General features: G+C 33.4%; 1 protein-coding gene across 1 annotated transcript; it reads right to left on the bottom strand.

The window, feature by feature from the left end:
* Positions 1-5,551: 5,551 nt before the first annotated feature.
* LOC124542184 (guanine nucleotide-binding protein-like 1) lies at positions 5,552-25,367 on the bottom strand. The gene is made up of 12 exons (XM_047120125.1): positions 25,209-25,367; positions 23,651-23,755; positions 22,391-22,535; positions 14,524-14,671; positions 13,667-13,807; positions 12,356-12,566; positions 10,216-10,389; positions 9,315-9,517; positions 8,228-8,343; positions 7,639-7,773; positions 6,849-6,946; positions 5,552-5,965 (listed from the first exon to the last, which is right to left on the bottom strand). The coding sequence occupies exons 2-12, from the start codon at positions 23,742-23,744 to the stop codon at positions 5,775-5,777; spliced, it is 1,656 nt and encodes a 551-aa protein (XP_046976081.1). The 5' UTR covers positions 23,745-23,755; positions 25,209-25,367; the 3' UTR covers positions 5,552-5,774.
* Positions 25,368-25,599: the final 232 nt, after the last annotated feature.

Raw genomic sequence — 25,599 nt, 5'->3', positions numbered from 1 at the left:
CCAAATATAACAATAATTATAACTACATGATTTAATCGTTAATCGACTTTTAACTAGTCTAATATTTTTCATTTCATTTAACTTAGGAAGACTCTAAAAAATATGTTGAATACGCAATTATTTTTATTACTTTTTCGTGCATATTCATTTGTTTTAAAATAGTGTTTTGTTTGAAGTCGGTTTTTCTTTTTGTTAAAATTTTTATTTATTTTTTTATTTTAAGTGAAGCTGATGTTGACTAACTATTTTTTTTAATATGGATAGATTAAGCTTTCCGTTTATATGAGTCAGAAACTACTTCGAGGACAATTTCAAAGGAAACTTGCGAATAAAGCAAAAATAGACTTTCGAAAATGCGGATTTAATACGTCAAGCGGCGTAAACTACAAGGATCCCTCGAAAGAGCTGTAATCGAACTCAGCAAAAAAACTTTGAAAAAGACCAACTATATTTCGGACATCATATGACATCACATCACATACACAAAATTTGATTAAAGATAGTAAGAAATTCTGCCCCATATCGCACCCTAACTGCGAGCCGTATAGGAGTTCCATCACTACATAGTATAAAACAAAGTCGCTTTCTCTATCCCTATATCTTTAAATCTACGCAACGGATTTTGATGCGGTTTTTTTTAAAAGATAGTGTGATTCAAGGGGAAGGTTTTTGTATATAATACATGAACAATATAGTAAAGAAACACTGATAATTTTAGAAGTTTGCGATGTGATGTCGTAAATAAACAAATTCTGTAGTATATTTAGTATCAGTATTGCACCCGTGCGAAGCCGGGGTGGGTAGCTAGTTGATTATAATATTCGACTATGATAATTACATAAACATAACCACATTACGGAAGATGACTCAAATATCCAAATAACCTATAAATAAAAGATTCGACTGAGTAGCGCTAACGTGCTCCTCAGAATTGTTCCGTTCCCTTCCGTTCCGTTACTTTGTCATGGATCCTGTGCTCAGAACCTTACCAAACTTTTACCAAATTACCCTTGAAGTATATATTTTATAATAAAAAAAGAATTATCAAAATTGGTTAACGTGATTTTCAGTTATTCACCTATTTGTCGCGCATATACATAATGCAAATTTAAGACTTATGTCGTTTTCATATGGATACCATCATCGGAAAAAAATAAAAAAAAAATGGGACCCCACGGGAAGCACTACCTTTCAAACAAAAAAAAAATATTAAAATCGGTCCACCCAGTGAAAAGTTATGAGGTAACAAACATAAAAAAAAAAAAAAAAAAAAAAAAAAAAAAAAAATACAGACGAATTGATAACCTCCTCCTTTTGGAAGTCGGTTGATAAAACCGTTTAAAAATACCTCCACGGTACGATCGAATAGATCATTTGGCAAATGATTGTATTTGATTATTTAATAAAGAATCGCACACAGATTTCGTTACACAACTACCTATTAAAAAAAGTATTTTTTTCTGAGTTCATGTATATGTAGCAGAGTCGAGATGGCCCAGTGGGTTCAAACCAAGGCAAGCACCGCTGATTCATGTGCTTAATTTGTCTTTATAATTCATCTCGTGCTCAGCTCAGCGGTGAAGGAAAACATCGTGAGGAAACCTGCATGTAACAAATTTCATAGAAATTCTGCCACATGTGTATTCCACCAACGCGCAGTGGAACGGCGTGGTGGAATATGTTCCAAACCTTCTCCTCAAAAGAGAGAGGAGGCCTTTAGCCCAGCAGTGGGAATTTACAGGCTGTTGTTGTTGTTTTTTGTATATGTAGCAGTACGTCGTTACGCAGTTAGCAATAACTAGCGCCCCATCCCGGCTTCGCATGGTTGCAATGCTGATACTAAATATACTCCAGAACATACTACATCACTTTAGAAACCTCTAAAATTATCAATAATTCTTTACTGTATTGTATAAGCATTACACATATTAAGCTTCCTCTTGAAGCAATCTATTTATTAATAATAAATAAAATTTTAACAAAAAGAAAAACCGACTTCAAACAAAACACTATTTTAAAATAAATGAATATGCACGAAAAAGTAATAAAAATAATTGCGTATTCAACATATTTTTTAGAGTCTTCCTAAGTTAAATGAAATGAAAAATATTAGACTACTTAAAAGTCGATTAACGATTATATCATGTAGTTATAGTTATTGGTATATTTGGAGCCGGTGTCAGCCACGGTGCCCTTGCCCCAACAATCAAAAGAAAGAAGCGATACGAGCCCCTTGATTGATCCAGTATATTATTGTGTAAAAGGTAATTTGTAAAAAACATATTTGTTAAAGTATTCTCGTATTGTTTTTTTATAGATATACTGTAGGGTTTTATTGGCTGACACCGACTCCAAATATAACAATAATTATAACTACATGATATAATCGTTAATCGACTTTTAACTAGTCTAATATTTTTCATTTCATTTAACTTAGGAAGACTCTAAAAAATATGTTGAATACGCAATTATTTTTATTACTTTTTCGTGCATATTCATTTATTTTAAAATAGTGTTTTGTTTGAAGTCGGTTTTTCTTTTTGTTAAAATTTTATTTATTTTTTGATTTTAAGTGAAGCTGATGTTGACTAACTATTTTTTTTAATACGGATAGATTAAGCGTTCCGTTTATATGAGTCAGAAACTACTTCGAGGACAATTTCAAAGGAAACTTGCGAATAAAGCAAAAATAGACTTTCGAAAATGCGGATATAATACGTCACGCGGCGTAAACTACAAGGATCCCTCGAAAGAGCTGTAATCGAACTCAGCAAAAAAACTTTGCAAAAGACCAACTATATTTCGTACATCATATGACATCACATCACATACACAAAATTTGATTAAAGATAGTAAGAAATTCTGCTCCATATCGCACCCTAACTGCGAGCCGTATAGGAGTTCCATCACTACATAGTATAAAACAAAGTCGCTTTCTCTGTCCCTATATCTTTAAATCTACGCAACGGATTTTGATGCGGTTTTTTTTAAAAGATAGTGTGATTCAAGGGGAAGGTTTGTGTATATAATACATGAACAATATAGTAAAGAAACACTGATAATTTTAGAAGTTTGCGATGTGATGTCGTATATAAACAAATTCTGTAGTATATTTAGTATCAGTATTGCACCCGTGCGAAGCCGGGGTGGGTAGCTAGTTGATTATAATATTCGACTATGATAATTACATAAACATAACCACATTACGGAAGGTGACTCAAATATCCAAATAACCTATAAATAAAAGATTCGACCGAGTATCGCTAACGTGCTCCTCAGAATTGTTCCGTTCCCTTCCGTTCCGTTACTTTGTCATGGATTCTGTGCTCAGAACCTTACCAAACTTTCACCAAATTACCCTTGAAGTATATATTTTATAATAAAAAAAGAATTATCAAAATTGGTTAACGTGATTTTCAGTTATTCACCTATTTGTCGCGCATACACGTAATGCAAATTTAAGACTTATGTCGTTTTCACATGGATACCATCATCGGAAAAAAAAATAAAAAAAATGGGACCCCACGGGAAGCACTACCTTTCAAACAAAAAAAAATTATCAAAATCGGTCCACCCAGTGAAAACTTATGAGGTAACAAACATAAAAAAAAAAAAAAAAAAAAAAAAAAAAAAAAAAAAAAAATACAGACGAATTGATAACCTCCTCCTTTTGGAAGTCGGTTGAAAAAAAAATCACTTCCGTTGTATAATTATAAAGATCCAGTGGCGGATTAACAAGTTTGCCGCTAGTAGGCTATTCAATTTTTTCTAACCACTGGGCCATCTCAGCTCAGTATGATATTGAGCTGGTTGATATTTCTGTCAGTTACTAAATAATTGTTCCGTAACGTAAAGGACGTAATGTGTAAAATTATATATTTTTTTTATTACAAATTAGGGCTAGATTTACCGCCCTCTAAATCTGCCGCTCTACTTAGCCTATTGGTAAATCCGCCACTATCAAAGAATTAATAAAGATCTAAAAGCATACACAGAGACATACAGTGGTGAACGACTTTTATACTGTAAAATATGACGACATCATCAAGTAGGCTTTTACAAGACTTTTGAATCGTCATTTTACAATTAAGTGAAGCTACCACCGGTTCGGAAAGTAACTTCTACAAAAAGAAAGGAAATAAAACAATAATATAATAAAAGTATCGTTTATTTCTCAAATACAGATTACAAATGACATTACGAACATAAACACAGATTAAAAATAATCACTTAATAGTTACATAATACTATTATAGGAAACCGTCGCGTTGACGTAAATTGTTGACATCGAGTGAATTTATAATTAAATAAGAGGAAATAACTTTTTTATTATCTGTGCCATTAATTCTCGCGCATTGAAATTAAAAAACAAACTACGTTCAGTTCACATATATCATAGAAATTTATAATTCATAATAAAATTTGTCGTTGTAATGCATTTTATTAATAAATAAATAAGAGAACTTAATTCCGATAATGAATACACTTTTGTTAATAAATATTGTAATATAAGATTCTTATTCTTTAAACACAAGACATGACATATACTATACTAATAAAATAGCTGTATATATGTCTCTCTTATTTCTTATATATGAGTAAGCAGGATAGAAACATAAGGTTTGAAGTTATTAATTTCAGTAACTTGACACTTTATAAATTAATATTGGACAACATCACATACATTACTGAACCCAATGTAAGTAGCTAACGCACTTGTGTTATGGAAAATTAGAAGTAACGACGGTACTAACACCCAGACCCAAGGCAACGTAGAAAACTAATGAAATTCTTCTACATCGGCCGGGAATCGAACCAGGGATCTTGGGGTGGCGTACCCATGTAAACCGGTGTACATACTACTCGACCATAAACTTGTCGGTTTAGCGAGCTAATTTATTGTGTAGTTAAAACTCTTACGTATTTTTTAGAATCACTTTCACTATTATCCCATGATATATATAAAGAAGTATAACATCAAAATAATATGCTTTTATTTATAAAACTAGATCCATAATCATTTTTAAATTTGTCAAGATATCACGATACATATTCGTAGTGTACAGTCAGAGTACGAAAACCTTCGTCTGATTTCAAATTAATTCCCTTATCAAGTCTTAAGCTCTTACTACCTTTTGTAACTAAACATCGAATCATGGCGACGCAACACGTCACTCTCGATCGGTAAAGCAGATTATCGCTCGCATTGAGCACACGAAAATAGATCTTAAGGTGACGAACCTTTTCTTACCCCGACTGTACATAAATAACCATTGAAAGAATTGATACTTATATAAATATACTAGATGTGCCCGCGACTACGTGCGCGTTTCACCACAGCTATCCACTAGTGAAAGTCCCATCAAAATCGGTCCAGCCATTTCACAGATTAGCCGGAACAAACAGACAGATAGACAGACAAAAATTGATATCTATATATATATATTATACATATTTAGTAAAAAGCGGTTATTTCAATATTACAGACAGTCCAATTTTATATAACTATGTGTAGTCTTTGCTAATTAAATTATTATCATAATGATACTAGCAACCTACCCTTATGTGATGATTAGCTGCTCTTAATTGGGGGTATATATGTTATATGTTGCTGAATAATTTATGATGAAAACCGGTGTAGTACACACTACACAAATCAGAAGCATTACTATTTGGTGGTACCACCCGGGCTTGCACAAAACCCTACCACCAACACCTCAATTAACATACATTTTCATTTATAGCGTACGATATAAAAAAATATATGTTATAATTTAATCATCATTAGCTAGCGCCGCGAATTTATTAGCGATTTCCGTTTGGTCTTCATCATCCGTTTCATCACTTTCATCCTCAGAGCCGGACCTCTCGTTTCCGGAATCAGAAGGAGTGGGGACGGCCTCTTCGTTTGTCAACGCTTGCACCCACTTCACGTACTTTATTTCATCACAATTCTCGTACTTGTCTGGGAAATAGAAAATTATATAGACTTTTGAATTAACATGGTTATTTTTATTATTAAAGTTACTCATCACGAGAGTCTCGTGAAAAAGACATTACTAGATAATGTCGAAATATAATAACTAGATAATCGAGTTCTAACGGAAATAAAAAATAAAAAACATGGTAAATATCCCGAAATGAATAACTTTAATAATATATAATAAATTATAATATAAAATAATTTAATAATAAATAAGCAAGTCTTGCTTATTACCACCTGATGTGGGGGGGGGGGTTATATTTATTTTATTAAGCTATTGGTTGGGGGACGAGCATATGGGCCACCTGATGGTAAGTGGTCACCATCACCCATAGACAATGACGCTGTAAGGAATATTAACTATTCCTTACATCGTCAATGCGCCACCAACCTTGGGAACTAAGATGTTATGTCCCTTGTGTAGTATTTGTATTAGTTGTGTAGTAATAGTCCGGAATAAAGTAATCATAACGATACCCTGGATCCTCTAAGCATCACAGGACAATACTTCAAGTATCTAGTATATATGGTAGAATTGAGCCGAGATGGCCCAGTGGTTAGAACACGTGCATCTTAACCGATGATTTCGGGTTCAAACCCAGGCAACCACCACTATATATATGTGCTTAATTTGTGCTTATAATTCATGTCGTGCTCGGCGGTGAAGGAAAACATCGTGAGGAAACCTGCATGTGTCTAATTTCATCGAAATTCTGGCACATGTGCATTCCACCAACCCGCATTAGAAGAGCGTGGTGAAATATGTTCCAAACCCTCTTCTCAATGGGAGAGGAGGCCTTAACCCAGCAGTGGGAAATTTACAGGCCGACTTTATGGTAGAATTAAGAGGTGTAAAGTGTCATACCTCTTTCCTCTGTGAAGTTAGGCGGTCGGAGCCAGAGACATATTTTCCCATCCAACGCCATTCGTAATATATTATTCGCGGCGCGATAAGTATCCAACCTGAAACATTAATATATTAACTTATAATTAACTGTTTTGGGTGATTTTTGACACATATTAAGAAGTATTTCTCTCTTTAATTATTTCATGATTTTAACAATGATTTTATAGCCAGTTGTACCTCTATTACTATTTAAATAATAACTAGTTAGCGCCCCGGCTTCGCACGGGTGCAATGCTGATACAAACTATACTGCAGAATGTCTGACTGACTTCTTTGAAGACCTTTATGATTTACAATACTGTTATTTCGATCATAGGGTTTGCAATGTCTATTTACGACATCACTTTAGAAACCTACAAATTTATCTGTGTTTCTCTACTATATTGTACATGTATTATACATATAAATCAACTCATTGAATCAATCTATCTATTAAGAAAAACCACATCAAAATCCGTTGCGTATTAAAGATCTAAGCATACATAGGGACAGACAGCGGTAAGCGACTTTTTTTTATACTACGTAATGACAACTGTTTTTTAAATAAACACTAGTAGTAGGCGTCACTTTTGTTTTAAGATTTTTCATTAGAACTTATGAATAAAAAAGTAAAATCTACGACCCCTTACACGAAGTCAAAAAATAGTCAAACAATATTAATCACAAAGCAATAACATTGCAACATACATTCCGGCTCATGATGAGCCAAAATAGCAAAACTATGTAACATCACACAAACGATCACTACCTAGCAGACTTAGCGGTGAGGTAGCTGCGTTTCTTGGCCCATCCGTCGCAGATATCTCTCGGCGACCACGTGTCATCGTTCTCTGGATGATCCATTCTAAGGAGAGACGGCAGGTCCAATCTCTCTGCTAAATATCTGTAATGACATCACCAATCAATATATATGTAGTGAGCCGAGATGGCCCAGTGGTTAGACGTGCATCTTAACCGATGATTTTGGGTTCAAACCCAGACAAACACTATATATATGTGCATAATTTGCGTTTATAATTCATCTCGTGCTCGTCGGTGAAGGAAAACATCGTGAGTAAACCTGCATGTGTCTAATTTCATTGAAATTCTGCCACATGTACATTCCACGAACCTGCATTGGAACAGCGTGGTGGAATATGTTCCAAAAACCCTCTCCTTAATGGGAGAGGAGGTCATTAGCCCAGCAGTGGGTAATTTACAGGCTGTTACTTTACTTTTACTTTTAAGATCAATATAATACTTTATTCAAGATGGCTAGCATGACGATTTGAAAAATAATGTTATTATTTTTATAAAATATCAAATAATTTTGAACTAATAATGAAGGCTTCACTTACCTGATAGTCGTATACGGCTCCCGTAGCTGCGCTATTGGGTATGACCCCATTAGTATTTGAATCGACCGCGGTACTTTGGACGGGAACACTAGACCTGGGCAGTCACACAGACGGACCTGGAAATATAATACATTTAGTTGGTAGGGCTTTTCAATACCTTAATACTCAACAATAACAACAACAACAGCCTGTAAATTCCCACTGCTGGGCTAAAGGCCTCTTCTCCCTTGGAGGAGAAGGTTTTGGAACATATTCAATGTGGGTTGGTAGAATACACATGTGGCAGAATTTCTATGAAATTTGTCACATGTACGTTCCCTCGCGATGTTTTCCTTCACCGCTGAGCACGAGATGAATTATAAACACAAATTAAGCACATGAATATAGTGGTGCCGGTTTAAAGGGTGAGTGAGCCAGTGTAACTACAGGCACAAGGGACATAACATCTTAGTTCCCAAGGTTGGTGGCGCATTGACGATGTAAGGAGTAGTTAATATTTCTTACAGCGTCATTGTCTATGGGTGTTGGTGACCACTTACCATCAGGTGGCCTATATGCTCGTCCGCCAAACTATACCATAAAAAAACAAAGGCGGGAGATTTGCGGCTGACACATTGGGATCGCCATTATGATTATTACTGTGTAATGTGATTATAGATGGTTATTTGTGTTGTAGACTAAATGTTTTTCTAGTGTGGTAGATTGATTGTTATTTTAAATTAAAGATAATTGTTTTAGAGGTCAACCTACTTCCTACTTCTAGTTCTAAAAAACACTATAAAATGCCTCAATTTCGTGCGCTATAGAATTTAACAAAAAAAGTTACTATTGTATTCGAAGTCACTCTATTAGACCAACCATTTCCCAGTGAAAGTCTCGTCAAAATCGATCCAGCCGTTCCAGAGATTAGCCGGAACACACAGACAGACAAAATTGAAAATTATGTTATTTTAGTATTTGTAACTTTTGTACTTGTATTATGTAAAAAGTAGTTAATTTAACATTACAAACGGACACTGCAATTTTATTATATGTATATAGATATAGATTAATGTATGGAACAGTTATGTATAGGCTCCTATCTCACCTGGGGCGTCAGGAATATCGTCTGGAAATGCTTGGTGTGTCCTGGAGTCTTGGAGACGGATACCACCTTCTTCCCCATGATGGCATTCATCAGGGAAGACTTGCCAACGTTCGGCTGACCGACGCAGCCGATCGTCAGGATACCGTTCTTGTACCGCTCGTGGGTATAAAACGTCGTATCTGACTTTTCCAGAATCGTCTCGCCTGAAATAAGAGAAAATCATTCATTCAAAATAGTTTACTGATCAGCCATATTAATGATAAGTGGTGTATCAGTACCATCACTAATGCATATTGACCCTGTAAGCATACTATTATTATTTCATTTAACAACATCACCAGTTTGGAAAGTACGTTCTATAAAGATCAACCGTCATAAAACTCAGTAGTTACTCTTTTTCAACATTTAAAAATACAGTCATGTTAGTTAATTACAATTACATATGTTTTTGTTTATGGTATAGGATGGTGGACGAGCATATGGGCCACCTGATGGTAAGTGGTCACCATCACCCATAGACAATGACGCTGTAAGAAATATTAACTATTCCTTACATCGTCAATGCGCCACCAACCTTGGGAACTAAGATGTTATGTCCCTTGTGCCTGTAGTTACACTGACTCAGCCTTCAAACCGGAACACAACAATACTGTTCACTGTTATTTTGCGGTAGAATAATTGATGAGTTGGTGGTACCTACCCAGACTTGATCAAAAACCTACCACCAAGTATGTATGTAATATATCCTGCCTGGAAGTCAACAGGTATTATTTCCAAGCTATTTTGATTCAAACCACTCCCCCCAGCAAACAAGCAAGATGGAACAAACTCCAAACATCCTCAAGGACGAATCCATTACCCTTGGGATTGGACTGAGATGTTTATTTGTTTATCAACTCACCGACTTCAGTTTCCTCATCCTCATCAAACTCCAGATCCGTTTCTTCTTTAATCTTTCTATCCCATGAGGTCAAATCGACTTCATCGTTCACGATATCCTTGCAGGCTTCCAGTATTTTCATTGCTCCTTCAGCGCACATCCTCTGACGACCTTTGCGTCTTCTCACTTGGAGGCCTGAGGAAGAATATAAAATTTGAGACCTATGTTATTATTATAAATGTGAAAGTAACTCTGTCTGTCTGTCTATCAAGAGCAAACCGCTGAACCAAATTTGATTGTGATGAAATTTGGTATGTATTATGTTCGTAGGAACAAAGAAAACACATAAGCTTGTAATTAACTATAGTTTGTTCGCGTTAAGAATGCAGTGAGTTGTCATTGTTCACTGGCACCTTTGACCAATCAAATCTTTTCAAATTACAAAGTTAAGTTCACATTTAATTAATTATTAACTGATATTTTTATTTTTATAATTTAAATTTTGTTTATTTATATATTTATATTTAATTTATTGAAGCTGTACACGTAATAATTAATGTAACCTATAGCTACTAGATGACGTTATGTCAAAATATGTAAATTTCTACATCGCGATGGCAAGATTCGCAAACGATTGTATATACCTAGTGGTAAGAATTTTGTTGATTAAACACCCGATTCGATTTTTACTTTAATGTGTATTTTTTAAATTCATTGTAAATTTGTTGGAATTTTAACACAAATATGCATACACCTTCACCCTCCTGTTAAAAAAGATTTGATTGGTCAGGGGGCGGAGTAAAGCCGGTAAACAATGACAACTCACTGCATTCTTAACGCGAACTAACTATAAGTAATATAGTAGTAATATAGTATTTGACGATGCGAAAAATTAAGTTTCAATTAATGTAATCAGTGTATGTTGTGAGTTTAAAAATGGTTATTTATTAACGAAATATAAAAATAATGAGTTATTCATTCAAAAAATTGCATTTTTTAAATGTCTTCACGTGACATAAAACGCTCCCGATTGGCCGGGCTTATGATGACGTCACCTGCTTGTTAACCTTGCTTTTCTACTATATGTACCACAGATTAAAATACAGGAATGTGACGTCACCGAACCCATTGTCCAAGTACCGTTTTCGCGTAAATATGGAATTTTTAATATGATATTTTCGGCAAATATGTACTAGAAATAAAAAAACACAACTTTTACTGGGTTCCTTAACTTCTACTAAATAATATAAAATTGATTTTAAAAACCAGGCAAATAGCCCATTCCATATATAGCTTCATTCCGTCACACACTAACACAACCACATAATTTAATTTATTATTTAACAAAATAAACAAGCATCCAAAATTTTATAATCATAACAATGTACAGTCAGAGTAAGAAAACCTTCGTCAGTTTTCAAATTAATTCCTTCATCAAGTCTTAAGCACTTAGTACCTTTTGAAACTAAAGCACTAAACTGACAACTGCATACAAAATTAAACTTACATAGTATGATAACAACAAAATAGTGTAACACCTTTGGACTACATCTAGTTTTATAACGACATGAAATATTTTTAATGGCTTAATTAGTCATTACAAATTTAAATTAGATATGATATCTTCTACTGAATCGTCAAAATATGTCTGTCAGAGTCGTATATTCTCGATCGGTAAAGCAGATTATCGCTCATACTGAGCACACGAAAATAGATCTTAGGGACGAACCTTTTCTTACCCCGACTGTACATAACAGTATGAAGCAAACTTAAACTCCAAGAAAGGACAAACAACAACAACAGCCTGTAAATTCCCACTGCTGGGCTAAAGGCCTCCTCTCCCTTTGAGGAGAAGGTTTGGAACATATCCACCACGCTCTTCCAATGCCGGTTGGTGGAATACACACGTGGCAGAATTTCTATGAAATTTGTCACATGCAGGTTTCCTCGCGATGTTTTCCTTCACCGCTGAGCACGAGATGAATTATAAAGACAAATTAAGCACATGAATCAGCGGTGCTTGCCTGGGTTTGAACCCGCAATCATCGGTTAAGATGCACGCGTTCTAACCACTGGGCCCTCTCGACTCTTATTTGCTTAACCCATGACCAAAACGCAAACGAAGCAACGAGCAATACTAGTATACAATATATTCACTCACCGCCCTTGTCACTGCTACCACCGGCTAGGTTGTACCCCGGGCATGAAGTGAAGTATACTACCCGGAGTCCAGGACACCTCTGCGTCAGGAACTCCTTCCAGGCCGCCACTACGGATGCTGGGACGAGATCTATCTTATTCAAGACCAGTATCATATTCTTCTTTTGATCGTTCACGACGTACTCGTAGAGGGACGGGGGAAACATCATGCCCTGGGAATTAGAAAGTCGTAAGTGACATACTTAGCAAACCAACAGATATGGTAGACTCAGCATATACTTTAAGGTTTAGTTTGGTTTGCTAAATTGACTACGAGTTTCAAAATCAACAGGGGAGCAATTTTGGAAAATATAAAAAAAACATGACATAAGTAGGTATAGTACAACACAACTTAGATGTCACATCGGCAAAATTCGTAAAACCGATCACATCCGAATTAAGTACACTATCCCAAATTGTCAATATTTATTTCTCATGTGAATATGATCTTTACACAAACGTAATAACTTGTAATATCATATGACCTAATATATTCGTCAATTTGACGCGTCGCTTTACACGCACTCGCTGTCTCGGGTCGAACTGTCGCGTGAATCTATAGCGACGAATAGCGTCGAACGGCGCGATAGGGAGCTGTTTCTAGTTGTGTAAATCGGCAGTAATCGGTTTTATTGAATTTGCCGAGGCTACATCTAAGTTGTGTCGTACTATATGGGGAATTTAATGGTGTCATGTAATGTATTTTTCCACACACATTGGCGCTGTGGGAAATATTAATGTTTTGTTACAACTAAGATGTTACATCCCTTATATCTGCAGTTACACTGGCTCACTTGAAACCGTAACAACAATAGTATTGTTGTTGTCAGTACCTATAATACGTGATGTTTGGACGGTACCTACCCAGGAGGGTTTGCAAAAAGTCCTACCACCATAGAAATATAAATATATATATGTAAGTTTTGCACACCATATATTGTGTACATGGACTAAAGTACAAGTATATACACTGCCTAACTTTTGTGATCTGGCAATTAGCAATAACAATGACAGTAGACGCAAGATGGAGTATTTAAGCCCGCTTGTCAAGAACTATATTTCAAATTTATTTTGCATTAAGTTACAATATTGGAAGTAAAAAACCTTTAATTGACGATTTCGTAAATAAAGATTCAAGACATGTAAATATTAAATATTAATTAATTGAAATATCTAAATTATAATAACAATAATTTTTTCTATTTTAGACATGTAAATATTCAATTTTGTTTTATTTTGCTCCAATATCATATAATACATTATATGTACTTACTGCAAATCTGACATCAACAATGAGCAACAGGATGTCACACATTTCCAGTACACGCCACAGCTGCCTCCAGGTCTCGAGATTCAACTCGAAATAGGACATTTCGTTCCAGTACGGGGACGCTTGCAGCGCTTGGATGTACTCCTGGAATAGAACATGTAATTAAACAGGTTGCAGGTACAACTTTGTAGCCTTCTAATAGACCAAGGAGGCAGTTGCAGAATTATATGGGAGAAGAATTGACTATATTGGGGTCATGATTGATATTTTCATAATGTCAGTCTGTGCTGGTCTATTGCCTGCCAGTGACTTCAAATTCAGAAATTATATGAAATTAGACACATGAAGGTTTCCTCACGATGTGCTTCAAAGAGATGAATTATAAACACAAATTAAGCACACGAATATTCAGTGGCGCCTGCCTGGATTTGAACGCGCAATCATCAACCATCTGACGGATTTAGCCGCCAACGATTCTGCGGTACTTGTGACCAGTCCACTGCTAGTTCATCTTGCTTTACGAATAACGTCATTGCAGATTCTCCGATTCAACACTTAACCAAATAAAATAAGCAAAAAATAGGCTTCACACGAGTGCAATGCTGATACTAAACATACTACAGAATGTCTTACAACGTTCGCAGCTTTTTGTTTGCATCAACATCTCCAGTGTTTCTCTACTATACTATGCATGTGTTATACATATAATCCTTCCTCTTAATCACTCTATCTAATAAAAAAATCACATCAAAATCTGTCGTCCACTTTTAAATATCGAAGCACACATATAGACAGACAGCGGTAAGCAACTTTGTTTTATACTATTATAATTAGTAATACTCAATGGAATTTGTACTCACTCTGAAATACCTCTGCTCCTGGGCATCAAGCGCAGCCGGGGTCATGCTGAAGTCCCATGGAGGTCGCTTCGGGAACGACAACTCCTTGGGGAAATAGTCGGTCGGATCTATTTCCATCTCTTTCTCTGAAACCGGATTCAGAGACTTCCTGTGAACAAGAATTGAGACAAAATATATAAGGTGAATTTTACCAAATGTGATTTATTTAACAACTGAGCCTGTAAATTTCACACTGCTGGGTTAAGGCCTCCTCTCCCTTTGAGGAGAAGTTTTAGAACATATTCCATCACTCTGTTCCAATGCGGGTTGGGTGAACACACATGTGCAAAATATCTCAAGATGTTTTCCTTCACCGCCGAGCAAGAGTCGAATTATAAACACAAATTAAGCACGCGAATATTGTAATGTAATATTTGAAGGGGGGGCCAATTGTAATATATAATTGGCTAAAAATAAATTTAAATTTAAAAAATGTTAATTTTCTTCGAGGCAAACTAAAAATTCGGTAGAGCTGGACAAGGTTTTTAAATTAAACAAATCCTCGAAAGAAAGTGCTCCGGAAGTCAGTTAAATAACCCTTCAACATTACAAGTAGATTTACAGAAAAGGCAAATCTATGTTCCAAATTAATTTATTCAAAAAAAATATGTCAAAATAATTTTAACAATTAAAAAGTCTTAAAGTAACAACAGTAACAAAATCGGGCGCCTGGATGTTTACATCCATTTAAATTCACACTAAACTTAATTAAATATTTACTTATTGTAAATGTTTTATAGTTAGCAAAAAAAAATATTTTAAAGTTAAGACTAAGTTATGTAATAACAAGTTACAAACAAGTCAAAAATGAAGTTTAAATAACGTTACAATAATGTATAAATATCTTTAAAAAAAAAAGTGTTTGAATGCCAAATTTTCTTAAAGTTATAAAAATGTATACTAAATCCCACGAAGTTCCAAAGTTGCGGTAAAAATAAATAAGTAAAAACTACATACCGAAATCCAGAAGTTAAATAAATGTTATATAGTTTTCACTTCCTTTACGGTTTCTAAAATTTTATCTTCAAAATATCCAAAGAAATTAAGTTCAAACGTTCTTCGAAAAGCGTTGACAATAATCCACTCGAAGATACAGCCCAAGAAGATAATTCAAGGAATAATCCACGATAATACAGTTGTAGAAAATAACTGTAGAAAATAATGGTAGAAAAATACCAATTGAAAATAAACTGTTGAAAATAACCATTGAAAATAATTGTCGAAAATAATGGTTGAAAATAACCGGTCAATCCCGGTTATTTTCCAAAAATAACAAAATGCATCATGGGAAATATTCTAAAGATTCCCACGAGGCGACAAATATCCAAATTAATTTTTGTAATCCGACATGGATTTACTTCCAATCGTTTAAATTAAGACATATCGTGCCTTAAAACTTCAATTTTCAACAATATTCGATAATTTAAACCAAATAAAATTACAAAAACTTTGAAAATAATTTAGCGTCACATTTCGACTTAAAAGGCGGAAGGAAAGTGAGGTCTTAGACAAATGTCAAAGATCATCTCAAAGATAATATAAAGATAATAAATCACAATTAGGTCAGGAACGCATAATGCATAAAAAGTGCATTTTTATTTTAAATGTCAAATTTAGCGGTATTTTTAAATAACGCATAAACATAGCCTTAGAAATGGTTGTCAAAGTCAAATGACAGATGACATCCGATAACCTATATTAGAAATTTAATATATTTTTGTTGAAATTATTTAAAAATGGATGAAACATGTAACGTGCGCCACAATTACGTTACATTACCCCCCAACCAAAAAATAAAAGAGGAGCTCAACCTGAGAGACTCTTTTATTCGACTCTACAAAAGAGGTAGAGACCGACTCTATCAATCAAAATATTAGAGTGACATAACAAATAGTAACTCTACAAAAGTTAGTAAAATATGGAAAACAACAAACCATAACATTTCTAAAAAAATCAAATCAAAAGTAATAGTTAAACACTACCCTAGAGATGAGAACTCTAATATAGTCTCACTCGAAAGCAAAAAGTTGTCTAACTTAACTTTATTCAGAAAATATGATAAGTATAAGTAATTATCAAACAACTTAACCTTGGAGATGAGGACTCAATATAGCCTCACTCGAAAGCAATGAGCTGTCTAATAAAACTTGTTTCATTTAGAGTAGGAAATTATAAAGTATTACCTTACTCGAAAGATGGAAAATATTTTTTTTTTTTAATAAAATGTTGGGTCTACGGAACATACACTAATTGGCATACCAAGAACACCAACCTCAAAATGGTTTCAAATAAAAACAAAAGATATGACTAACGTGGCCGACGCAACTCAATACGACTTTCCGAACACGAGAGCATACAAAAAATAGTTCTAACTGTGACCGACTCTACACCATCAGCTTTTCGAACACAGTTAAACAAAACTTCCAAAAAATGGGTGTCTGTGACCGGCTCAACACCACCAGCTTTCCGAGCACAGAACAAAGTCTCCAAAAAATATGTCTGTGACCGGCTCAACTCCACCAGCTTTCCGAGCACAGAACAAAATAACCAACAATTGTTTCAAAAATGTTTTATTGGAAAATTCACAAAATTGGAATATCCAAAACAAAGTCAAAACCAAGCTGGACTAAAGTAATAGTCAATAATCGAATCCAAAGGATTATTTCTACAAAACTTCAACCAAAAATAACTTATTACTAAAATATGCAATAAGGTTCTACACAACTAGCAAAAATGTTATGTACAAAACACACAAACAAAATAATACAAAAGTATAAACACAAAAATATTGTAAAAACAATATTAAAAAAATATTACAAAAAATGTATAAGATCTTATGAGTCAAAAGAAATAATCGGAATTATTTTTGTATGGAATCCAAAATGTCCTAAGTTAAATTTAGCAAAAATATATTTGTAGAAAACATACTAGAGTGGGAATCCTATCATACTATCATCTATCAAAATCTTTGAGGCCAATTCTTTCATACTTCTCATTCAATCATCTCTAACAAATGCCTCAATAACCCAAATCTAAATATAACTCTACAAAATATTTTAGAGTTAATCCAAAACTATATTTTAATAATATCTTTAATATGATAACGACCAACAGTACCTTTCTCTAAATCTTTTAATATATAAACATTATTAGAAATCTTCTCTATTATTTGAGATTTTATAAACTTAGGAGCAAGTTTAGCCGAAAAATATTGAGAAGCATTAGACAAGATGAAATTTCTTCTCCAAACTATATCACCTGACTCATAGGAAATGACTTTCCTTCCTTTATTATAATATAAAGCATTCTTTTTATAAGCTTTAAATAAAGATTTGGTTACTAAATCAAAAATTGAACTTAAGGAATCTAAACTTTGTGCATAAGTTCGACAATTACCAAATTCGAGTTCATTCAAATTTGTAAATGAATTACTGGAACGATGTAATGAAGCATCAATTATAACTTCACGACCAAACATAAGAAAATTGGGAGTAAATTCAGTAGCTAAATTAATACTGCTATTCAAAGCTAATTGAACATGGCATAAAAATTTTGACCAAGTTCTATGATCATCATGAACAAAACATGCTATGCAAGTTTCTAACGTTTTATGATAACGTTCAACTGGATTATTTTGAGGTGTATATAAAGTGTTATAAAATATTTTATTTATGTAAAAGCTTTTCAAAAATTGTACAAAATGTTTAGAAGTAAATTGAGTACCATTGTCACAAATTATGATTTTTGGACAACCAAATTTGAGAAAAATATCCTTTTCTAAAAATCTACATATGGATTTTGTGGTAGCATTACATAATGGATTTAACCAACAATACTTAGAAAATACATCTAATACTGTGCAAATATATCTGTGTCCAGAATATGATTTTATGCTTAGTTAAATATGTTAAACCTAAACCTTTCTTTTATCTAAATTATCTTCAAAAGTTTTATAATATTATTTAATTGTTCTTTTTCAGAAGAAGAAAGTTGAATTACAGAAGTTACAGAATTTACAATTATTGAATTCTTATTTTTTATTTTAATATTCAAAAGTTATGTTTTTAAATAATTCATGAGCTAAATTAAATGCAAGCCAAAAATCGAATCCTAGAATTATATCTGGATTTAGTGAGGGAACTACCATGAATTCTACAATGCGAGTTACATTGTCACAAGTAATTGGAATATCAATAGTACCTAAAACGTCTTGTGAACTACCATCAGCTGTACAAGCTTTATAACTACTAGTCTTAAGTTTGAATCCTAAATTGAGAAATTGTAAGTGACTATTACAACCTAGTACGCTTTTATTAGCACCACTATCCAATAAACCTGTAAATGATTTACCACAAACTTGAAATTTTAAAAATGGACGTGTGTCGCTATTTTTAGTAAACAAAATGGGAGCAAATTTATTCATTGAGAAAAATAGTTTTAAATAATTACACCAATTAGAAAAGTCTTTACGAATTTCAGAAGCATTGGGTTTAGAAATTTTAGTATTTGTCAGATCAACTGATTCTTTATTAAGAACCTGAGCCTGACAAAATCTTACTCGTTTTTTAAAAGAGTACAATTATTGCAAAATTTAGTGATAACATTTAATTTACCACATTTAAAACATATAGTGCCTGGAATCTTTTTACAGTTTTTATAAGTATGTCCAATTTCTTTACATTTTAAACAAGTTAATGTTTGAACTGAATTAATATGGTTAGTCTTGAAATCTGAGTTATTATAACTATGTTTATTATTTAATATTCGAAATTCATCAATCTGTTTTGAAAGTTTTACTAAATCATCAATAGAATTTAATGAACGACCTACTAAATGAATAGAGTAGCTAGGCAGCATGTTATGTTTCAATATTTCTAATAAAGTATGTTCAGATAAGGGATAAGTTAGTCTATTTGACATATCTACAATTTCAATAATAAAATCTGATAAAGTTTCAGTTTGTATCTGTTTTCTAATTCTTAAATTGTATTCAAGTTGATAATCAAAATCTAGTTTGTCAAAACGCTTTAATAATTCTAGTTTAAGATGTTTCCAAGAATCAAGTGAACTACGTATAGATCTAAACCACCTGAGAGCAATGTCAGTAACTACTTCAGTAAAGGATGGCAATATTTGGTCATCACTAATATCTCGACTCACACAGTATTCTTCAAATGTTAACAATAATTCACGTATGCACGTTTTACCATTAAATTTATATTTAAACTTAGACAAATCTGCTCGTTTATAGTATTGAGGTTGTTTATTATTCATAGATAAAGTGTTGCTAAAAAATTGTGGCAAGTCTGCCGACAAGTCTACTAAATCATTAGAAGCAGAAGGCTTCGCCTGAGAAATATTCGTCTCTAACATCTGAGAATGTTCCGCATTAATTATATTAGGAGTTAAATTTTTATCACCACTATCATCAATAGATGGCTTAAGAGTTAATTCATCTCTGTCAGTCATGGTTATGTCCTAGATTAGAATTGACAATGGAACGAAAAGCTTTACTTCAAAACATAAAAAAGTTATAAACTTGGCATTCAAATTACATAAATACTTAACATTAGTATTTAGTACAAAATGATTTTAACAAAAATTATACATATGAAAATACATAGTACATATTAAATGCTTTACAAGAGCTTTAATTGTAATTCAGGTCCCTGGCTGAGGGCGCCAATTGTAATGTTAAATTTTTGAAGGGGGGGCCAATTGTAATATATAATTGGCTAAAAATAAATTTAAATTTAAAAAATGTTAATTTTCTTCGAGGCAAACTAAAAATTCGGTAGAGCTGGACAAGGTTTTTAAATTAATCAAATCCTCGAAAGAAAGTGCTCCGGAAGTCAGTTAAATAACCCTTCAACATTACAAGTAGATTTACAGAAAAGGCAAATCTATGTTCCAAATTAATTTATTCAAAAAAAATATGTCAAAATAATTTTAACAATTAAAAAGTCTTAAAGTAACAACAGTAACAAAATCGGGCGCCTGGATGTTTACATCCATTTAAATTCACACTAAACTTAATTAAATATTTACTTATTGTAAATGTTTTATAGTTAGCAAAAAAAAATATTTTAAAGTTAAGACTAAGTTATGTAATAACAAGTTACAAACAAGTCAAAAATGAAGTTTAAATAACGTTACAATAATGTATAAATATCTTTAAAAAAAAAAGTGTTTGAATGCCAAATTTTCTTAAAGTTATAAAAATGTATACTAAATCCCACGAAGTTCCAAAGTTGCGGTAAAAATAAATAAGTAAAAACTACATACCGAAATCCAGAAGTTAAATAAATGTTATATAGTTTTCACTTCCTTTACGGTTTCTAAAATTTTATCTTCAAAATATCCAAAGAAATTAAGTTCAAACGTTCTTCGAAAAGCGTTGACAATAATCCACTCGAAGATACAGCCCAAGAAGATAATTCAAGGAATAATCCACGATAATACAGTTGTAGAAAATAACTGTAGAAAATAATGGTAGAAAAATACCAATTGAAAATAAACTGTTGAAAATAACCATTGAAAATAATTGTCGAAAATAATGGTTGAAAATAACCGGTCAATCCCGGTTATTTTCCAAAAATAACAAAATGCATCATGGGAAATATTCTAAAGATTCCCACGAGGCGACAAATATCCAAATTAATTTTTGTAATCCGACATGGATTTACTTCCAATCGTTTAAATTAAGACATATCGTGCCTTAAAACTTCAATTTTCAACAATATTCGATAATTTAAACCAAATAAAATTACAAAAACTTTGAAAATAATTTAGCGTCACATTTCGACTTAAAAGGCGGAAGGAAAGTGAGGTCTTAGACAAATGTCAAAGATCATCTCAAAGATAATATAAAGATAATAAATCACAATTAGGTCAGGAACGCATAATGCATAAAAAGTGCATTTTTATTTTAAATGTCAAATTTAGCGGTATTTTTAAATAACGCATAAACATAGCCTTAGAAATGGTTGTCAAAGTCAAATGACAGATGACATCCGATAACCTATATTAGAAATTTAATATATTTTTGTTGAAATTATTTAAAAATGGATGAAACATGTAACGTGCGCCACAATTACGTTACAATATCAGTCAGTGGTGCTTGCCTGGGTTTGAAGTCGCAATCTGTTAAGATGCAAGCTATCTAACCACTGGGCTATGTCTGCTCTCATAGATAGAGGAACGTTTTTGTATATAATACTTGAACAATATAGCAAAGAAACAAGAAATAAGTAGTAAACTTAGTATCATCACTGCACCAGTGCGAAGCCGCTTGCTAGTGTAACAAATAAACCAGCTTCATCACATACATTACTCTGATCCTAATGTAAGTAGCTAATGCCCTTGTGTTATGGAAAATCAGAAGTAACGACGGTACCACAAACACCCAGACCCAAGATTTTTATTTTATTTTATTTATTTTATTGTATAGGTTGGCGGACGAGCATATGGGCCACCTGATGGTAAGTGGTCACCATCACCCAGACAATGACGCTGTAAGAAATATTCACTATTCCTTACATCGTCAGTGCGCCACCAACCTTGGGAACTAAGATGTTATGTCCCTTGTGCCTGTAGTTACACTGGCTCACTCACCCTTCTACTGTTATTTGGCGGTAGAATAACTGATGAGTGGGTGGTACCTACCCAGACGGGCTTGCACAAAGCCCTACCACCAAATCAACATAGAAAACTAATGATAATCTACATCGAACCCGAGACCCCGGAGTGGCGTACCCATGAAAACCGGTGTACACACCACTCTACCGCGGAGGTCGTCAGCATCGGATGTCAGGACGAGAATACTCACAGGGCATCCTCCTTCTTCATCTTCAGTTCCTCATCAGTCTCTCTGTAGAACTTCAGGGCGTATCTGTTCGCATCGCCTCGACCCCTGGACCTGTTCGGTTGGTAGTTGACTGAGACCACGTCGTACGAATTCGTGCCCGATGATGCTGAAAGTAAGTATTGCGCTTACATAATTGAAGTAGATGTGACCGCAACGTTACGTGCGTTTGAATTTAAAAAATAAGTTATTGTTGTCTTCAATTTTCGCGATTATTACACATTTAAATAAAACTAGTTATAACGGATTTGAATCGCGTATATTAACTATTTTTGACAACTATATACAATGTATTGCTGTTTGACGGTAAGGTATATAATTCGTGTCAGTACCTACACAGTTGGCCTATAACAATACCCTACTACCAAATACTGTAAGTCATCGAGTCTCCTATGCATCAAGCTAGGAGTCAAGACTACCTAGCTAACAAGTTTATTGCAACAAAATTTAATGCGTGCGTGTATGCGTACGTACGTGAATGCCTGCGTACATGCAAACCTGCCTGCGTAAGTGTATTTCTCTGTGTGTGTGTGTGTATTTGTGTATGTAGGTGTGTGTGTGGATGTGTGTGTAGGTGTATATGAATATATGTTTATTGTAACAAAATTTAATGCGTGCGTGTATACGTATGTACGTGAATGCCTGCGTACATGCAAACATGCGTGCGTAAGTGTATTTCTCCGTGTGTGTTTGTGTATATAGGTGTGATTGTGTGGATATGTGTAGGTGTATATGAATATATGTTTATTGTAACAAAATTTAATGCGTGCGTGTATGCGTACGTACGTGAATGCCTGCGTACATGCAAACCTGCGTGCGTAAGTGTATTTCTCCGTGTGTGTTTGTGTATGTAGGTGTGTTTGTGTGGATGTGTGTAGGTGTATATGAATGTATGTTTATTGTAACAAAATTTAATGCGTGCGTGTATGCGTACGTACGTGTATGCCTGCGTACATGCAAACCTGCGTGCGTAAGTGTATTTCTCTGTGTGTGTTTGTGTATGTAGGTGTGTTTGTGTGGATGTGTGTAGGTGTATATGAATATATGTTTATTGTAACAAAATTGAATGCGTGCGTGTATGCGTACGTACGTGAATGCCTGCATACATGCAAACCTGCGCGCGTAAGTGTGTTTCTCTGTGTGTGTTTGTGTATTTGTGTGTGTAGGTGTGTGTGTGGATGTGTGTGTAGGTGTATGTGAATATATCCATTATAATTAACTCACTGGTCATAAGCAAGGTCTTATTCTGCTTCTTCTCTTGTAATTGCTGCTTCTTAGCCTTCCCGCTGAAGGGCGTTTTGCGCCGAGCTTGCGGCATTGTGATGTTATCTAGAAGTATAAAGATAGTTACAATTGAAAGCTTACGGTCAATATCATATATGTGTCTCAAAATTGGACAATAATTTGAATATAAGCCACTATGTCCATACATTTAAAATCTGTAGTATCTCTGAAAATATTCTTTTAAATTACATGCTCAGCAAACAAACAACAACAACAACAGCCTGTAAATTTCCCACCGCTGGGCCTCCTCTCCCTTTGAGGAGAAGGTTTGGAACATATTCATATATGTGGGTTTATGGAATACACTTGTAGCAGAATTTCTATGAAATTAGACACATGAAGGCTTCCGCACAATGTTTTCCTTCACCGAGCACGAGAATAATTATAAATACAAATTCTCCATCTCATCATCTCGGCTCTTTACAGCATGTAAAGGTATTATACATGCATATTGGTCTATATTAAATACACAATGTACATATTTAAGGCAAAAAGTGCTTGATATGGGTTAACCCTATTAAGTAGACATATACAAGTGCAGAGATTTTTTAGGACATTTTTTTAAGATGTATAATAGTGTAGTACTTTATTTTGATCTATGCCTAGGTTTCAGCCTGTATTTGGAATATTTATGGCAGACAATGTGTTTATTTATTCCCTCATATTAGAAACCTCTAAAATTATCTAATATATTATGTATGTATTATACATAAAAACCTTCCTTTTGAATTACTCTATCTATAAAAAATACTGCAGACCTTTTGCATAGTTTTAGAGATCTAAGCATAAACAATTAAACAGTCATGGACAAAGAGAGATTTTTAAACCAAAATGTCTTTCGTCAATCAATTCTATTTGATGATATTGTTCTAACCAATTTCATCATATTAATATGTTTCTAACAAAAATATAAAATTTTATTTGGTGTAATTTTTAAACAAAAAATATATAGCATATATAATTTTTTTATTATTATATAAGAATATAATTAAGTATATTATATATTATGCTTAATTATATTCCAATTGCCTGAATTATTTACTTTCTTTTACATAGAATAACATTGCCTTTTTATATAAATTAGTAAAATAAAACCTTTAGTGTTTATAATAATTCTAATAGTAATTCTTTTAATAACTTATTTGCGTAGTTAGTAATAATTTCGAACTATACGCAATTTTTTTCGTGTAAAAACACATTTATGTTGGTGTAAATACAGAATATAAAGTGAAACATCAGGTAACAGTTAGTGAAAACGTGGTCTGAATTGCGGGACTTGTTTCTTATAATAATTGCCGTTATAATTACATTAAAAAACATAATTATAAATTAATATCATACCATAAGAGATCAATTGAGCTTCGTGATAATAAAAAGGCACTATACGAGTTACTTAACTTTTATTTAACAGTTAAACACGCTGAAAATTCCAGTTCATGAAACTTTCCACAGCGGCCATTTTAAATGTTTTAATATAAATATATTACTTTAGACTTACCTGTAGGCAGTAATTAAGAACTATTCTTTTTTTATGATTCTATTATAATATACGAAGGCTGTTTTTCATGTATTCTCGAAAAATCCAGGCTACAGCCACCGGTATCAACAAGAATAATAAAATGTTGACACTCGTAGTGTCAAATGTCAATCGTAATTGCGAATTACCATATGATTGTCATTTAATTTTTTTTTTATTGAGGTTTTTTTTATTTATATGGATATTTTAATTAAATATAGAAATCACATTTTTAATTATATAAATCGAAGATTTCATGTCTTTTGAACTTTTTTTGTACAGTTTCTAAATCCAAGCATGATATAGTTTATAATATTTGTCCACTTATATATGATCCGTTGAGACTCATAACCAAATTGCATTTGTTTAATAT

Source organism: Vanessa cardui, chromosome 30 (genome assembly GCF_905220365.1).
Source record: "Vanessa cardui chromosome 30, ilVanCard2.1, whole genome shotgun sequence".
Taxonomy (NCBI): Eukaryota; Metazoa; Arthropoda; class Insecta; order Lepidoptera; family Nymphalidae; genus Vanessa; species Vanessa cardui.
This window is presented reverse-complemented; position numbering and strand designations above follow the sequence as displayed.